We start from the raw sequence: 19,166 nt of genomic DNA, 5'->3' as shown, positions 1-19,166 counted from the left end.
CCTGGGGTTCTTTAACATGTATACAAACCTAAGTAGCCGGTTGCCATTATCCTTCACGAGAAAAGTGCATAACAGCTGTGTCTTATCAGTACTGACCTACAGGGTAGATATCTGGAGGCTTACGAAAAGTGTTCTACTTAAATTGAGAACGACGCAATGAGTTATGGAAAGAAGAATGATGGGTGTAACGTTAAGGGGGTATAAGAAGAGAGTAGATTGGGTGAGGGAACAAACGCGAGGTAATGACATCTTATTTGAAATGAAGAAAAAGAAATGGGCAAAGGCAGGGCATGTAATGAGGAGGGAAGATAACCGACGGCCATTAAGGGTTGCAGACTGTATTCCAAGAGAAGGAAAGCGTAGCAGGGGGCGGCAGAAAGTTAGATGGGCGGATGAGATTAAGAAGTTCGCAGGAACAACACGGCCGCAATTGGCACATGGCATGTCTAGTTGGAGAAGTATGGGAGAGGCCTGTGCCCTGCATTGGGCGTAGCCAGGCTGATGATGATGAAATCTAAGTACACGGGTGTTTTTCCATTTCGCCCCCATCGAAATTCGGCCGCTGTGGCCGGGATTTGATGCCGCGTCTTCGTGCTCAGCAGTCCAAGCGTCCATATAAACCAGTGCACAGTATGGCGCGGTGCGGGAGGTGCGGTGTGGTGGGGCATATCGTTGCGACCATGCACTACAACTAGTTCAACATTGTAGCTAGCATCACCTGCAACCGTTTTACTTTGCCGATAGCCATTTCATGCTTACATCTGCTCTAGATTACGGGAAAGACAGTAATCTTTTATAAACACATATGCATGTGGCCCTGCTAAAAACAAACCGCACTTGCCAGGTTATGACGTCGTCCTCATCGTTTCTTCAGTCTTGATAGAGACGCGAGAATAAGGCTGCGAGAGTGGACAAACATGGTCGCACGAACAATGCATTTATTCTTCGTCGTCCTGCAATTCGAGCTACGCTTTATATCTACATCGTTACAAGCATATATATATATATATATATATATATATATATATATATATATATATATATATATATATATATATATATATATATATATATATATATATACGAGAAGAAAGGAAGCAGAAGGGCCCGATGTTTATTAGTCAGAACATAAGCAAGCAAGAAAGAAGAGAAATGATAAATAAATGGAAATGACAGCGGATGAAAACACAACTGGCCGCAGGAGGGATAGCAACCCGCGTCTTGGCATTGCGCGTGCGGTGCTGTTCTTGCCCATCCACTTTTCTGGGGCATTTTCATCTGTTTACTGGAACTCAGCCAGGGAGTGTTCGCCAGTGCCAGCATTCAATATGTATATATGCATGGCGTAATCTTTTCTTAAGATTTACGCATTTTTTTTTAGAAATCGCCTGTGGCAGACAGAATAATTCTTGTCCTCGGGCTGTATTATTCCAAAAGGCGGACATTGCTGACACGAGAAATCGATACACATATTCAGCTAAATAATAAAAATCACTAATTAAATCATTATTTTGATGGCACAAATTGGCTTTACGAATTAGAGCCGGTGAGGTTGCGAGACGTATCGACAAAGAAATGAATTTCCAACCTTACGCCTGTTTCAAAGTTGGCCTTGTTGCTTACTCGTCACTGCGTGCGCACAGCACAAAGTAGACTCGACGCACAGCTCCGTGCGAGCCTCTTTGGCACGTCGTGTCTACGTTACGCCGTGCCCATATGTAGACCAGTTTCGAGATACTATTTCCCAAAGTGTGGGACGAAATACGTAGGAGTTCCAGCTACTTTTGCAAAAAAGGCAGTTGAGCAACAGTTCATTTTTACGGCGAGTTTGATGGCGGATGCCATTCTCCAGATTCATGTCGATTGAATGCCCCTTGAAAACTAACCGGCTACATTCCTAGATTGCCTTATGCGCCGCAACGTAACTAATTAGGAAGGTAAGCGGTGAATTTCTGTTAATAACTTGAATATGTGTTTCGATTTGTCATGCAAGTAATTTCTGCCTCAGAAGAAGAAGAAGAAATCAGAAGGATAAGTATGCTGGCCTCGCGGATCGCACTTGACGGGATCAAAGCGTCCGCTGTCCAGCTAGATAACGGGTCGAACGCAGTTGAACATTTAAAACAAACTTTAATTACACTGAGAAGGTCAAAAAAGCAAGTTAAAAATACACAAAACGTTCAGTTTTAGCCCCATAAAAAAGTGGTCCGGTCTCTAGGGCTGGTGGGGCGAGTCTGCCCGTCCCGCGCTTTTCCAACTGCGGTTTCCATCCCCGTCGCCGCCCCCAGGCACGGGAAACAACAGCCGACACCCCGAAGCGTCGTCAATGGGTCACATTCAGGAACCGAACGGAGGGAGCGGGGTCCTTTCTCTCGCGCACAGCTTGGAGTCCGCGGGGGGTCGGTGAAAGAGAAAGCCATAAAAGTAAGGAAGGCTCGCTTCCCTCTTGAAGGAAAAGTCTGGCCGTGCATTCGCGACGCGCACAGAACACTCCCCGTCTGGTGTCTTTCGTTGTTAAGACGCCACCACTATATCACGGTCACAGCAAACGCACAACTTCTGTTGTTGGTCGGAAGAATGTTTTCACAACCCCGTCTTTGGCTGTTTTCAGCTCGACCTTGCGCACCCTTCCATCTGCGCTGGGCAGGCTTCGTGTAATCACTCCGACGGGCCAGTCGTTGCGGGTTGCTTCTTTATCCCTGAGTAGAACGACGTCGCCTTCTTTGAGGTCGGGTTTCGCTGCTTGCCATTTTCGGCGTTGCTGCAAAGTAGCGACATACGTTGTGCGCCAGCGCTTCCAGAACTCGTCAGCCAGGTTTTGCACGAGACGCCAATGCCGTTTGTAGAGGTTGCTTGTATCTAACTGCATTGTTGTTACAGATGCACTTCCGTGTTTTTGGGTTAAGAGTGTCGCTGGAGTTAGGATTGTGGGATCTTCGGGGTCAGACGAAGTAGGAGTTATGGGCCTGGCATTAATGATGGCCGCAACTTCTGCCAAAAAGGTTGCAAGAATGTCATGCGTGAGTCGTTGATGACGTGACTGCATGAGCATTGAGTCAAGAATGCGGCGTGCAATGCCGATCATCCGCTCCCACGCACCGCCCATATGGGACGCGTGCGGTGGATTGAATATCCATTTGCAGCCGTTTCCGCTGAGGAACTTGCCTATTTGTGAGCGATGAATGCCCTCTGCGCTGATCCCAAGTTCTCTGCAAGCTCCGATAAAATTGGTCCCGCAGTCAGAGCGTATTATCTTGACGGGCCCTCGCACTGCTAGGAACCTTCGGAAGGCGTTAATGAAACTCGACGTATCCATTGATTCGATCAGCTCGATGTGCACTGCGCGAATGCTTAAGCAAGTGAACATGACTGCCCAGCGCTTGCTGTTTGCAACACCACCTCTCGTTCGGCGAGAGACAATCATCCAGGGACCGAAAACATCGATTCCAACATTCGTGAAAGGAGGATCTGTGCTGATTCGGTCTGCCGGAAGGTCAGCCATCTTCTGCTCGTGAAAGCGCCCTCGCAGCTTCTTGCATGAAATGCATGCTTGCAGCACGGATGAGATGCACCTTTTACCTCCGACGATCCAATACCCAGCAGCTCGTACGGCTCCTTCTGTGAAGTGTCGGCCCTGGTGTTGCACGCATTCATGGTGGTGGCGCACGAGAAGCTTCGCCACATGGTGCCGACCCGGCAATAAGAGAGGGTGTTTCTCATCGCCTGGAAGGTCGCTTCTATTCAAGCGGCCGCCGACGCGGATCAAGCCGTTGGCGTCTAAGAATGGGTCAAGCCTTCGAAGCGAGCTTGTCTTGTGAACCTGCTCTCCTCTCTGGATACAGCATATCTCTTCATAAAATGCGTCCTGCTGTACTGCGCGAATGATGACGAGCCTGGCTTTGGAGAGCGCCTCAACGGGAGCTACCTCTCCTTGTGATGCGTTCTTTGCGCGATGGGCAACCTGGATCAGACTTGCTACAGCACGAGTGAGAGATTTCCAGTTCGAGAGTCTATGAAAGCGTTCAGCTCCGAGTCGCTGTCGTCTGTTCACCTCCGTCGCCAGAGTGCAGACTTCAGGGCGTATTTCTTTGTCTTCATCAGGATTTAAGAGGATGAAGCTCGACGACCGTGCTTCCTCTTCTCGTCGTGAGAGAAAATCAGGTCCGGACAACCAGTTCGTGCTTTTAAGCTGTGCTGCTGGAATCGCTCTAGTGGCGTGGTCTGCTGGATTTTCGTCTGTGTGAACGTATTTCCATTGTTCAGGTTGCGTGCTGCTACGTATCCGCTGCACCCTGTTGGCCACATACACGTAGAACCTTCTTGTTTCGTTGTATATGTAACCCAAGACCACTTTGCTATCCGTGTAGAACGTGACCGAGTTCGGCTGGAAGTCCAATTCTCGTAGTATAGAATCGGTCATCTCTACAGCAAGCACTGCTGCACACAACTCAAGCCTTGGGATGGTGTGTTCTGGTTGTGGAGCAAGCTTGGCCTTTCCCATGACAAATCCGACGTGTCTGTTTCCTTGCTTGTCAGTCACGCGTAGGTATGCCACAGCTGCGACGGCCCTTGTGGACGCGTCTGAAAATACATGAATGTCCCTGCTTTTGGCTTCAAGCGTCGAGACTGGCGCATACGTTCTTCGCACGTGAAGGTGTTGTAGTGTCTGGAGAGAGTTCTTCCACTCGTCCCATCTCTGCTTTTTCTCGTCCGAAAGCGGTGTGTCCCAGTCATAACCCTTCGTCACGAGGTCACGGAGAAGGTACTTGCCTTGAACCGTTATTGGAGCCACAAACCCTAGTGGATCGTAAAGGCTGTTGACGGTCGACAGGACTCCTCGCCGCGTATATGGCCTGTCCTGACGAGGAGCCCTGAAGACGAAGCTGTCGTCGCCTATGTCCCACAGCAGACCGAGACTTCTCTGCGTAAGCGACGCGTCTGTGCCGAAGTCGAGGTTCTTCAGTCCCTGGGCGTGGTCCTCTCGAGGAAATGCATTCAGCACATTCTGCCTATTCGAAGCTATCTTGTGCAGCCTTATGTTAGCCGTTGCAAGCATTTTCTGTGTTCTTTTCAGCAGACTAATGGCATCTTCTTCGCTCGGAAGAGACTTAAGTGCATCATCGACGTAGAAATCTCTTTCAACGAACTTCCTGGCATCTTCGCCAAATCGTGGGGCAGCTTGTTGGGCAGTCCGTCGAAGACCATACGTTGAAACAGCTGGCGACGGGCTGTTGCCGAAAACGTGAACCTTCATTCGGCACTCTATGATTTCTCTGGAGATATCGTTGCCCTTAAACCAGAGGAACCTCAGGTAGTTCTGATGATCCTCGCGAACCATGAAACTGTAGAACATTTGCTGGACATCCGCTGTAACCGCAACTGGTTCTTGCCGGAAGCGTATCAAAATCCCCACGAGGTTATTCGTCAGGTCAGGGCCGGTCAGGAGGACGTTGTTCAGAGATACCCCTTCATACTGAGCGCTGGAGTCAAACACGACTCGGATTTGATCAGGCTTCTGGGGGTGGTGAACGCCGAATATGGGCAGATACCAACATTCTTCGTCCACGTGAAGTGGTGGAGCTTCCTCCGCATGACCCTTGATGAAGAGCTCGTTCATGAAGTTCACGAAACGTTCCCTTGTTTCAGGATTTTTTCGCAGGGTACGCCGTAGCGAGAGCAGACGAGACAGAGCTTGTTCTCTGTTGTTCGGAAGCCGACTTCTCGGTGTGCGAAAGGGGAGAGGGGCGACCCAATTATTTAATTTGTCTTGGGTGAATTCACCATTCATTATCTTGAGGAATGTCTTGTCTTCCATGGAGAGAGCACGCTGGTTGTCAAGTTCTGTTGTCTCGAAAAGATTCGGGGCCAGGTTGTCATCCAATGTTGCTGCCAATCGTAAATCTTTTGAGACCTTATCCGCAGAGTAGTGAATTGGCGCCTCCCTAACAAAGAAATGTCTTGGGCATGGCTCAAAAAGAGATGGTCGCCCACTGTCCAGCACATGGGTCTTGAACACATTGACGCTGCCCGTTTTCCGCGTTCGACCAACGCAAACGTCACCGACAATGACCCATCCGAGGTCGAGCTTCTGAGCATACGGCGCGTCGTGGGGTCCGTTGATTGTCTGACGAACCTTGTGAGCTCTTAGGATGTCCCGGCCAAGAAGGAGCAGTATTCCAGCCTCCTCGAGAGGCGGAATGTGATTTGCTACTGACTTCAAGTGCGGGTAGTGCATTGCAGCGTCAGGTGTCGGAATTTCCTCTCTGTTTTCTGGAATTGCCTTGCACTCGAGGAGAGGTGGAAGAGGAAACTTGACTTCGCCTGACATGCTCTGCACGAAAAAACCATGAGCGACTCTTCCAAGCACTTCAGTACTGCCGGAGCAAGTGCGGAGCGTGTATTGCGTAGGCGTCCCCTTCACTCCGAAATCGTTGAGGAGTTCTGGCCTAACCAACGAGCGATTACTCTGGTCGTCAAGAATCGCGTACGCTCTGACTATTTTCTCAGGCTGAGTCTCATGGGTCACCTCTACGAGGCAGATTTTAGCACACGACATTGTGCTGCTGCCAGCGTTTGCCACTTCGGTACGCCTAGATGTGACTCTTCTTTCTGAGTCATCTGTGGTACTGTCATCAGACCCACTAGCCCTTGACGGCTCTGAGGTTGGCGGTGCTGGGTGAAGCGCTGTGGCGTGGTCGGCGCTGTCGCATATGAGGCATATCACGACTGCCTGACATTGCCACTGCATGTGGTTCTTGGATGAGCAGCATCGTAGGCAGATCCCTTGCTTCTTTATGAAAGATTGCCGCTCTTCCAAAGTTTTCTCACGGAAGGCGCGACACCTTTCCAAAGGGTGAGGTTTCTTGTGATATGGACACCACCTTTTAAAGTCCTTCGATTCCGGTTGCTGTTCGTTAGCAGTGGCATCTCGATTAATTTTGGCAGAAGCAGGATCCACTTCTGTTTTCCTTGCTGACACAGACGATCTTTGCCGCGTGGTCTTGGTACCATTGTCTTCCTTCCTTTGATTGAATTCAGACGAGGCATTTTGTGGATGCAAGATGAAACTCGGGTCGTTCCTCATGCTGGCTTGATCTCTAACAAATTTGCAAAAGAAAGAAAAGGGTGGAAATGCAGTGTCATGATCTTTTTTGTATTTCGACCCCGCCGACATCCAATTTTCTTGAAGTCCTGATGGCAACTTCGAAACAATTTTGTTGACCCCTCTTGCGGTATCCAAATAGCCAAGACCGGCGAGATACGGGTCAGTTTTCGCAGCCTCGAGTTCTAGCAGGAGGTCGCCAAGTTCCTGGAGTCTGGTATTTTCCCGGTAAGCTATCTTCGGGAAGTCTTCCAGCCGCTTCAGTAGTGCATCCTCAATTGCCTCAGGGCGCCCGAAGACGTCGTCGAGCCGTTTCCACACAACGTTCAAGCCCGTTGAAAAGTCATCCACGTGCACCGATTTCAATCTCCGAGCCTGATTTGACGATTCAGGGCCGAGCCATTTGATGAGAAGGTCCAGCTCTTCCTGGGCCGAAAGACCTAGATCTCTGACGACACCTTTAAACGATGATTTCCAAGCGCGAAAGTTCTCAGGTCGATCATCAAACTTGATAAGACCGCTTGAAACAAGGTCTTTGCGGCACAGGAATTTGAGGACATCGGCTAGCTCTGAGCTTGAACTGTTGTGTGTCGGGGCGTGCACAAGCGGCTGCGGACCAACTCGTAAGTTCATAAGACGACTCGTAGCTCCAGCATGCTTACAACTTGGGTTGTTAGGGGCAGCATCGTAGTCAGGTGGACGTTCATCAGCTCGCAGACACATCGAATTATTCGCAGCTGTGTTGGCCCTCGGCGACGTGCGAGCATTGTTCACGTCGTCGCTTGAGTTGGTAACGGCCTCCTCAGTAAACACGAGCGCAGAGTTGCGTAGGGCCTGCTGCTCATCGATATAACTCCTAGTCTGCAGCGTTCGGTCCACAGGAGGGAGCGTGCGCATGCGCTCCCCGCCATCCTGCTCCACGGCTGCCTCGAGCGCATTCGCCTGGGCGTTTGCAGCTGCCGCTTCTTTTTCATGCTGCAAAATATCCAATTCAGCCTCAATCCTTGCCCTCTCAATACGCATTGCGGCCTCTCTGCGACCAAACTCTGCTCTGGCCCGGACGGCTTCAGCTTGTGCGCGTGCTTGTACGGCGGCTAGGCTGATTGTTGACGAGCCCGATCGTCGTGACCTCGAAGAAACGCTTGAGTGGGCCGATAGAGAGTGCTGCGACGTTACCTCTTGTAAGCGGTCGCGTTCTCGTTCTGTAGCCTCACGTAATTTGTCGCTTACAGTCACATAACGATCTGCGTCGATTGCTTTTTGAAGTTCTAATTCCTGCTGGGCTTCAGATCTGCTTGTTTTGGCGAGGAAGGTAGCGTATCTGGCGGCGACGTGCTCATAGCGCTCATAGCTCGCGCGAAGCTGCGTTGCGGCGTTGTTAACGCCTTCCTCTTTTGCACATGACACTTTGAAAATAGCTGTCTCCACGTTCTTCCAGGCAGCGTCTATTCTCCGGGAGTGCTCTTCGCGGCTCGTTTCATACGTTTCTTTAGCTTTCATGGAAAACGTAGTTGCTCTTTGTGGTCGAATATTTGCCGTGGAAGCTTCATGCTCTGCTGTCATAATTTGAGACGTTCCAGGCGTCAGCTTGTCCTGATCCATTTTGGCGTGCGTGCTTCACGACGTATCTCACTCAAAGCGGACGTATGTGGTGAAGCCTGCTAAGCTGCGCGATGAAATTTGAAACGAGCCCACCTTGTCGATGCCCTGTGTGCCGTCAGCTGCTCAACTTGTAGGCGATGCCGTGTCCTTGCAGTAGGCGGATGTCATGGTCAAACCGGAGGTCTTGCCGTGCGACGTATTCCACTGCAGCGGATGTTGAGTTGGCGGCCGATGGCAGTCGACTTCACTTTTTTACTATGCTGGCCTCGCGGATCGCACTTGACGGGATCAAAGCGTCCGCTGTCCAGCTAGATAACGGGTCGAACGCAGTTGAACATTTAAAACAAACTTTAATTACACTGAGAAGGTCAAAAAAGCAAGTTAAAAATACACAAAACGTTCAGTTTTAGCCCCATAAAAAAGTGGTCCGGTCTCTAGGGCTGGTGGGGCGAGTCTGCCCGTCCCGCGCTTTTCCAACTGCGGTTTCCATCCCCGTCGCCGCCCCCAGGCACGGGAAACAACAGCCGACACCCCGAAGCGTCGTCAATGGGTCACATTCAGGAACCGAACGGAGGGAGCGGGGTCCTTTCTCTCGCGCACAGCTTGGAGTCCGCGGGGGGTCGGTGAAAGAGAAAGCCATAAAAGTAAGGAAGGCTCGCTTCCCTCTTGAAGGAAAAGTCTGGCCGTGCATTCGCGACGCGCACAGAACAATAAGAATGGACTGGGGTGCGTTTGGCAGGCATTCTCAAATCATGAACAGCAGGTTGCCCCTATCCCTCAAGAGAAAAGTGTATAACAGCTGTGTCTTACCAGTACTCACGTATGGGGCAAAAACCTGGAGGCTCACGAAAAGCGTTCTGCTTAAATTGAGGACCACACAACGAGCTACAGAAAGAAGAATTACGGGTGTAACGTTAAAGGATAAGAAAAGAGCAGATTGGGTGAGGGAACAAGCGCGAGTTATTGATATCTTAGTTGAAATCAAGAAAAAGAAATGGGGCATGGGCAGGACATGTAATGAGGAGGGAAGATAACCGATGGTCATTAAGGGTTACTAACTGGATTCTAAAGGAAGGGAAGCGTAGCAGGGGGCGGCAGAAAGTTAGGTGGGCAAATGTGATTAAGTTTGCAGGGACAACATGGTCACAATTAGTACACGACCGGGGTAGTTGGAGAAATATGGGAAAGGCCTTTGCCCTGCAGTGGGCGTAACCAGGCTGACGACGACGACGATGATGATGATGAATGTCTGCCTCTCTGAATAATCTATCTCAATGACTAGAATTACGTTTGCTCAGTGGCTATGGTGTTGGGCTGCTGAGCACGAGGTCGCGGGATCGAATCGCGGCCACGGCGGCCGCATTTCGATGGGGGCGAAATGCGAAAACGCCCGTGTGCTTTGATTTAGGTGCATGTCAAAGAACCCTAGGTAGTAGAAATTTGTGGAGTCTTCCACTACTGCGTGCCTCATAATCAGAAAGTGGTTTTGACACGTAAAACCCCATAATTTAATTTTTTTAGAATTTCGTTATCTGCAACACGCGAAAATTAATATTCCATAAAACTTAAAGATAAACCGGTATATAGCAATCAGTTATAATGCCTAATATACATACTAAAAAGTATACTAAATTAGTTAGGCTCATTTATAAAAATGACCGAACATGCGTTTTAGTTAGCGCATGAGTTTTATTTGAAAAGGAGAACAGTAGGCTCAGAAACCCCCAATTACGTTGTCTCCAGCATGCATTATTTTACGTGGTTCTTCTGTACTGCCTCGGCAGAAAACCTGCGTGACAAATCGTCGCGCCTGTGCATCTCTCTATGCGGTGTTTCCAAGGAAGCCTGTCGTAAAAAAAGGCCGACGAGGGTGCTTAGTATCGAGTTCCGTGACGGCCTATCTCTTATCGTTTAGAACCGTGCCAGATTTCTACTTTCATAACAAAGGTGTTGTACGTGGCCGATCGCTTCTTTCTTACTTTCTTGTTTTTTTGCGAATGACTCGCAGCTTTCATTTTTCCCTAACACGCTGCAATCCACATACGCAAGGCGGCACTGTTGTCATTTATTTCATATTTCGCGAGGTTTCTTCAGAGTGTGGAAAAAAGATAACGTAAACGATAACTTTATGTTAACAACTTCATTCGGTGACGTGAACATGTTGTACAACTATTCAAAAACTTCTGTTTTAAAATGACTATTTATAATATTCAAAATTAAACCTCACTGAATAACTAATCGTGCGTAAGAACATTTTTCTGAACGACCTCGAGCAATTCGGCGCACCTCAGTATTTAAAACTTGGTTCAAGTTAGGTGAAACACGCGCTTTATGACGACTAGAAATGCGCGATGAGCATCGTGTTGTTAATAGAGGCAAGGCTTGACATGTCTCAAAACGGCTTGTGAAAGACGCCGTAATCGATGGATTATTTGGACCTCATGGAGCTCTCTGACGTGCACCTGAATCTAAGCGCACCAATGCGTGCTTGCCCCGACCGAGCAGGCAAGAGTCGTAACTCGCTACCTAGTGCACAGCCACACAATGTCATAGCCACTGCAGCAGCAAAATTTGAAGTGGAGCGCGATATTGTCTGGCAATTCTTCCTCGTATTAAGCTTGGAGTACTGTTAGCTCCCGTTGTCGGCGACCTTCAAGTGATCTTGGGCCAAACGCCAGAGTCGTTATCCGAGAACTCAAACGAGAACATCCGGGCAACCAGTAAAACTTTAACAAAATTCCGTCTCTGGCCCCCAACTCTTTGTACAGGACCTCATTACAGAGGCTTTCCCCAAAAGGTTACAAGAAATATTGCTTCCAAGTTCTTCCAAATGTTTATTCACAGTAGCGTTTAGGCTGTAGCTTAAAGTACGCTCAAGTTTTATTTGTCGTTTCCAATAGCGACGTTCAGAAGGGAGACACACGGCACCACACGCTTCAATTTCATCCTTTGGCGCTGAGCGCGTTGAGCACGAGTTCGCGAGACCAAGTCCCGGCCGCGGCGGCCACATTTCGATGGATGCGAAATGCAAAAACGCCCTTGTCTCGTGCATTGGGGGCGCGTTAAAGATCCCCTGGTTGCCAAGGTTAATCCGGAGTGCCCCACTAAGCCATGCTTCGTAATCAAACCGTGGTTTTGGCACACAAAAACCCAAAATTCAAATAATTCGTCGAGATGAACAGCGCGCTCTGTCTGCATGGTGTCTGTCGTTGTCAGTCGTGCGGCCTTCAGCCGTTTTAGTGTTCTAGCTGGACAGCGTCCATATCGACTAGTGCACAGCATGGCGTGGTGCAGTGCAGTGTGTTGCGGTGGAGTGTGCCATTGCGAACATGCACCACATCCTTTTGATATTATGGCTAGTCATCTCCAAACAATCTACTTTGCCGCTTGCTATTCGATGCTTACATGTAGCCTCGGTTATGCGAGAGTCACCAACTTTTTGCACGAGCGCCCTGTACATTCTTTCTGTGTCTTGTCCTCAAAACGCGCCTTTATAACCATGCTCCAAGTAGGGCTTCCAAGAGACGTTAGCTGCGAGACATCTGTGAAGTGGGTGGCCTCTTGGAATCAGTATTTTCCTATAGGATAGGGACGACAGCGCAACAGAGGAGCACGCGCTTTGGTCAGTGTGTTTGTAACATAACTGTGCAACGCAGCAGCGCATAAATACTCCGGAATGAGGCTGCTTTCCGTCCGCTCTTCGTGGCATAGCTGACTTGATCAAAGTCTCTTAGAAGCCCCGCTTGAAGCATGATTATAAAGGCGCGTTTTGAGGACAGGACACAGAAAGAATGCACAGAGGACAGTCACCGATTCTTTGGGTGCCCTGCCCTCAAAACATGCCGTTATAACCATGTTACATCCAGTCAGCAACCAAATAGCCCATCTAAGTACGTTAATCCCTGCCTGGAACATTGCCTGTGGCTCTTGGCAAACGTAGCAGTCATGAAGAACCGTACGAAGAACCGTATTTTGGTTTGTATGGAGTGGCCCTATAGCCCCTCACGTCTGATGAGAACCAGTGAGAATTGCAATCGCTAAGTTTAACCGATTAGATCAAACCTTTGTAAATATATTATAAAGTGAGCGTTTGACAGCGTCCTTCACCTGTAGCCCTCAGCGGAACACAGTTTTTCTGTCAGAAATTTCGTGAATTAAAACTGCGTGGTTATCGCAAGGCGGCTGTGGAAAAGCCTGCCTTCGAAAACATTTCTCGTTGCGATAGCAGTTATATGGAAAAAGAAGGTGTCGTGGTGTTACGTATAAAGTGCAAGGGCGATAATGCCGTTTGCGAATCGTATGCCGTATGTGCGAGTGAGAGTACGCGACGGAAGCCGACCATAGCGGCTCAATCTGGCGGGCTCGAGGGGGGAAGATGGAGGGCGCCGCCGCGCGATAGGTGGGGGGGGGGGGGACGAAAGGTAGGGAGGGGGTCGAGTCGAGCATTTCTCGAGTGATCGGAAGGGGGAACTGGCGATCGCGGCTCAATCTCGCGGGCCACACGTGGAGGAAAGCGGTGAGGCAGCCAGGGTGCGGCTAGGACTCCGCCTACAAAAGGCGTACTTTGCACGGTCGCGCGCGCCGCATCTTGAAAGGGGTCTGAGACGGCTCCTACCTTTGTGCGGGCTGGGTTCTCTATGCTCCGACGCTGATGCGATAGACCGCACGAAAATCACTTCGCGCGCTGCTGCTGCCGCACTTGCTCACACCAGCGTTTCGACAGCGAGTGTCCGCGCTCATCCGGTGTGACGTGTTCATGTCTCCTTGTGCGTGCTGCCTTGTGGTAAACCTCTAATCAATGTGCTTGGCCATGCTGATACGTAACAGCGATCAAACTGCTACTCCCTAAATTTAAATATTCGCGGCAACAAGTATAAAATCACAACGTCGCTTCCCCTTCCTGCTGCTGCGTCATTTCTTTTACCTTATGATTTGCTTCAACAGAAGTTTAACCCCAACCCACACATTCTGACAATTGCAACAAGCCACCATGTCGGCTTCTATGCAAGCTTCCCTAGCAGTTTGCGTATATATATTTATATCGAAGGTTGCTGATGCTTTGTCACCATTACGTTATTCGTTGGAGCAGCCTGGAGCGATCAGTGTGGTATACGCGGCGTTCCTTCTACTATATTGGCCCATTGAATCAACATTTATTGAACTAACTAAACTTTCCACGGTTGTCTGCGTCAGAAAAGTCGCAATATACGACGGACACACGAGCTGCAGACGTGATAGCTACTATATGTAATTCGGACATGCTAAAAGCATAATTCTGTTATGAGGAAACACAGACAGATAGATATTCACGCGTATGCCTGAAACGACGTCCTTAAGACACTCGTCAAGGATATCCGAAACAGGGCTATGCGCGATATTCTCGAGACGCCCGTTGGTAGGATATACGAAACTAGCCGTCGGGTTGATGTGCTCTTTCTTCCCGAAACGGTACACGGTACATGATTCGGATGTCCTATTGACGAACATTTTTCACTGGGTTGCTACAGACAGCAGCTGCTACGGGCGACGAGCCACTTGGAATGAGCACATAAGGGCATCTCGCCATTGGAAGCTGACAAGCGAGATCACACGGCGACGACCATGCCTGCATATGTTACACCGACTAACGCAGCGAAAAGATTGGTACACAGAAGCTCGAGTGCCCTTTTCAAGAGAGCCGAGAAGCTACATGTGAGCAGCTTGAAGCAGCGGAGAAACACCAGGCCGCAGCAGTATAGAGAGAATAGGATCGTGAAACGCTTAGATTATCACATCAGTTACCACTAAAGCGTCTTTTGAAAATTATAGCGGGGTAATGTTCGCGTTACTTTAAACCACTCCTCCGGGTGCCGTGAAAAGGACCTGATTCTGGGATGTGTCACTAAGGGGAATCGTCACATGCACAGCGACAATAGACCGGAACCGAACGCCGTATATAGCGTTACTAATTTTACCGCGTTTCCTTAATCGCTAATTTCGGTAACGCCACGACGGTGTCTCCCAAGTTGTGTTCGGATATGTGGACACTCACCGGCTGGGAAGCTTTGGCGGACATGGAAGGGCGAGAAAGACGGAAGCCCGAGAGGCGCAATCCGCGGCAGAAGCCTCACCAGGGCCGACTGCTGGGTGGTTGCGCGGTTTCCCCTAATTCCATTTCTCAACCAAGTACGGTGTGGCACAGCCAGTGTGCTCCGTGCACGGCCAGCAATTTGGCACGTACAGGTATGGCCGCAGTTGTGAAGACTCAGTAGGGCGACAGGTAACCGTTCTGCCGTCAGTGATCTAGTTCACTCTCTTGCACGTCGTGTCGCCTCGTAGATAGTCTCAGTTTTCCATTTGGCTTCGTTTTCGTCTCGCACGTTAAGTAACAAACGTCTGGAAGATGGATCCACCGGATGCTGCAAACCAGCGACGGAAGTTTGGATCAAGGTTAGTGTTTAGAGTGCAGTGTGCTTGTTACTGTGCTTTAACAAAAAAACATTTCTGTGTGAGTGCAATGGCCTATATGCATTAAACATAAGTACACTTTCGCAGCCAAACCATGCAATACCTGCAACTTTAGAGAATTAGGCAATCGCTGGCATTCTACTGAGCATAATGAACTCTATGAAAGGGGAAGAAAGCCATTCTCCTAGCTTGTAGTAGAATCTGTAGCAGTGGATAGTGCCATATTCGAGGCACAAATCAAATCAAATCAAATCTTATTTTATTCTCCAGCAAGTATCTGGATGGTCACCTGGGCTAAAAGCTGTACGAACAGCTTGACGAAGGCCCAGGAAACCATTACATGGCAGCAGAAGACATAACGAAATAACAATAGCAATACAGAAGTAGCCAAAAAATCAAATCAAGTACCGCAATCAAGTACAGCATCAAATCAAGTACAGCAATAACACAGAAGTTTTCTTAAACGACATATGGAGAAATACGGATTACATGTGCACAAAGTATGTTCGCAGTTGTTTTCGACTAAAACCAGCAGTATCTTTATGTTTATTGAGAAAAAATGGCACATTGTGGGCCAGGGATAGCAGCTTGTAATCGGCTCTAAACTCTGGTAAGGACCAAGTGTCAGTACAACAAGTGTTAACTATTGGTATACGATATTCAAGGGAAGCAAGTTGTGTCAGGAAATTACTCATACCTGTGGAAGAAAAGCATATTATTTGTAACAAACGAAATTCATATATATTGTTTACACGGATCAAATTGAATGATCTAAAGTTAAGTATGCCGGTGCAACGGTAACTGATGCGTAGTCTAAATGTGTACTGAGTGAGAGAATTTATTAGTAGGAAGGCCAGGCATGCTTGAGCTAAAATGCACTAGCCTGCTACTGTGCACCGTGGTTTACTTAAAGTGCCGAATGCAGTCCGGTACTCTCAAAATAGGCCATAAGTATCCTCAGTAGTTCCTTCTGCGCTGTTACACATTGCGTACAAAATCGTACTTTCAGACAAATTTGCATTACAGTGCATACCGGCGCAGAAGCGAGTGTTTGTCAAGTTGACTCGTAGCGAGGGCAGTCGCAAAGTCGTATAGTGTCAGGCCCTTGGCTGCATTCACATACTGCATGACCAGTAAGATGGACGTCGACAGACGCACAGGCAGGAATCAACCGACAGGCGAAACGGGCTGCGCACGCCCGGCTTGCGCTCTTGCACTTGGGCGAGAGAAAGAAAGCTGGCAGATATTTGTCCTATTTAAAGTGAGCAGCTGGTGCAGCCCAGAGGCATGTCAAAAATGTATTTAAAAAACAACAATGCTAGCTGTGTGGGGAGGTGCACACCCAGGCTGTCACCTTCGTTTATTCTGCGATGCTCCTCCAAAAACTTAGCATCGAATTGAGCCGGTGTAGTGCACTGTCCGGAGCACTGGCGCTGGCCGTTCACTCCCGCACGTGTCCCGAAGAGGAACAAGCAAGAAGTCTCTGTGCATGCCACCCTTTGCCGGGGGCTGCAAAATGATCAGAGGGAGAAATTCTGGACGACAGCTTCAAGAACGGATCCCGTGAATATAGGCGACAGATGGCGAGTTGAAAAGGAATTGTGCTAACGAGAAATTCGTGATACCCCATTCGGGCGGGCAAATTTAGTGACACCTAAAGCGAGTGCACTTAGCCGTCAGCGTTACTTGCAGGCTGTGAAACGGAAAAGTTTAGAGAGATGTCGAGTGCGACTACCGGTGACTCGCACGTTCGACGAACCTTGCTGCGCTTAAGTGCTGCGCCTCTACGGTCAGCAGTGCTAACTGCAGAGCCGGCGCTGATTCACTTGTGATTGTAAATGTTACGAGCACGGAATTGTTGAAGCCAAAACAAACTTGAAACGTTCATTTTCGACCCCCGTCGAATTGTCCTATACGGAGTACGACATTTCGACCGTCCGGATTTGGAATTAGTTCGTTGCGGTAAGGGTCATTACGGGTCATTAGACATGTTAATAAGATTATAGTACCTCGATTTTAATTGCGGATGTTCTTGTAAGTAAACATTATTCTCGTAATGAAACAGTAACCATTTGTAAAACTCAAAATGTTGCAAATCATGTCAAGCGTTATGGTTTCACAAATCGTCAATGACACTTCGTTTTGTCATCTAGCACCCCGCCGCCGAAGTGGCACTCAGCATCGCGAAGTGCACTCCACTTGCTCCAAACGTCACTAAATTTTCTATTGGCCTATTATTCTGGCTTTTCTTTCTCACACTTCTTGCCGTAACTCGCGAATATTTCACGCATTGCCTCACGACTTCCTACGTGGATCACATCTGCACACAGCGTTCGTTTTGTGAAAGGCTGTTGCATACTTCACTAAGGGCCTTATCCGTTCTCTTTCGCCCAACTTAGGAGCGCGTTGAACTTGACCTCTTCAGCATATGATTCGACGGGTTTTTACCTAGCGTTAATTAAAGCAAGCGAAAAAAAATGAAAAAGAAAGAGTGCACGAGGTTAACGCCGTTCACCGTGCCCTTTACACCCAACGCTGGCTGTTCCTACATGGAAAGTGGAATATTCGTCGGGCGATGTGCACTCTCGGTGACGTTGGCACTATATATAGCGGGCGGAAATAGTCGTCAGAATGCTCTCCAGAGCTGCTAATGTTCTATTCTACGTGTACCTCTTAACTACATTCACGGTATCTGCAATGTTGAAAACAGTGGTATGGGAAAAATCTAACTTAACGTAACAATTGCGATCCCGTCAGGTGATGACCCAGTGGCGTCGTGCTAGTGAGGTTGGCGGTTCAATTTATGGCCGCGTATGAGATGAACTTATTTAATAGTAGTACTTGAAAACGTCCCAGCTGGTTGCGCAGCCCCGATAGTGTAACTCATTGCCACGCCCTGTTTGGGGGCCTATAATGGTAAGAAGTGTCCGAGACGAAGCACATCGCGCTGTGGAGTGTCTGTGACACCACACAGTTGGAGATGACAAATTGCCCGGCTTTACCAAGAAGTCTTTGGCTCCCAAAAAACAATGAACCGCTTAAACAAAACTAGAAAAAAAGAAAGCTTATTGCGAGAAATGACGCGTATTGTACGCGTGTTCGAGAATTTTTCTGTGTGTGATGGAAATTTTTGTGTCATATCGGAATGGCTTCGCGTGACCTACTACGTACTTTTTAGGCCATCCAATTAATCAAATGACTCCGTCGCATCGCTTCAACGAGGACTCATTCCGAATCATGGCGTCCTTTAACAAGCGCTCGTCGAGGAGAGGCTGACGACGGGGTTGCATTAAATCACTCAGCCTACTTGATCCACGCGCCTGCGCAAAGCCGCCTCTTTCAGGGAGCGCTGTGCAGTGTACTTGCTGGCATGCTCGGCCGAATCACAGCGCCGGTCTCTATTTGCCGGCCAGCAGACGCAAGGAGTCCGAGCTGTCCATTCGCAGCGAGGACGAGAACACGTCGTCCTTGTTCCACTTCACGTCCAAGGTGCGCTCCATGAAGCACGGCATTGCCAGCAGAAAGCTGACCCCGCTCGAGAAGAAGTATCTGCTGGCGGCCGAGCATGGTGACATACCCACCGTCACGAGGTACGTGCTGCCGCCTCTTTCTGAACTCTTTTGAGAAATGCGTTTTTAAGCTTCCTTTACGTATACAATGGCTGGGCTCCCATCTCACACCCACCCGCGGGGTATTGCCCTTACTGAGCAGAGAAAACGCGGAAATAGCGTGTTCGACTCAGGGGCACCAGCCCCATAGCCCAATGGCAGGTCCATTAAGTACGCGACACACACACCCTTACCACGCTTTTTTTATTTGCATGATTTTTTTCTTTCGGTGCCCTTTGGCACAACCAAATCGGGGGTCTGGTTTCGCGTGGCCCAAGTGCACCTATACCGCTGCACACAGTCACGCTCGAGTTAGGTGGCAATGGATCAACAATCCTGGCGAAAGTAGGAAGACGTTCGAGTATTTAATTTGATTTGCCCGTATTACTTAAATGAGAGCTTGTGAG

The 19,166-nt window shown here is 49.0% G+C and overlaps 1 protein-coding gene across 10 annotated transcripts in view; it reads left to right on the top strand.

Annotated features, from left to right (window-relative positions):
• LOC135919931 (transient-receptor-potential-like protein) overlaps positions 1 to 19,166 on the top strand; it is a 397,285-nt gene that overhangs the window by 289,843 nt on the left and 88,276 nt on the right. For 9 of the 10 annotated variants that reach the window (XM_070534944.1, XM_070534941.1, XM_070534942.1 and 6 more), the window contains one exon: positions 18,568 to 18,741. In XM_070534944.1, the coding sequence (XP_070391045.1) occupies positions 18,568 to 18,741 (174 nt within the window). Of the gene's footprint in view, positions 1 to 15,079; positions 15,134 to 18,567; positions 18,742 to 19,166 lie in introns of those variants that run through there. The other variant, XM_065453946.2, reaches the window with a different exon arrangement.

This window comes from Dermacentor albipictus, chromosome 3 (assembly GCF_038994185.2).
Source record: "Dermacentor albipictus isolate Rhodes 1998 colony chromosome 3, USDA_Dalb.pri_finalv2, whole genome shotgun sequence".
NCBI lineage: Eukaryota > Metazoa > Arthropoda > Arachnida > Ixodida > Ixodidae > Dermacentor > Dermacentor albipictus.
Note: the sequence above shows the minus strand (reverse complement) of the source record. Positions and strands in the feature narration are given on the sequence as shown.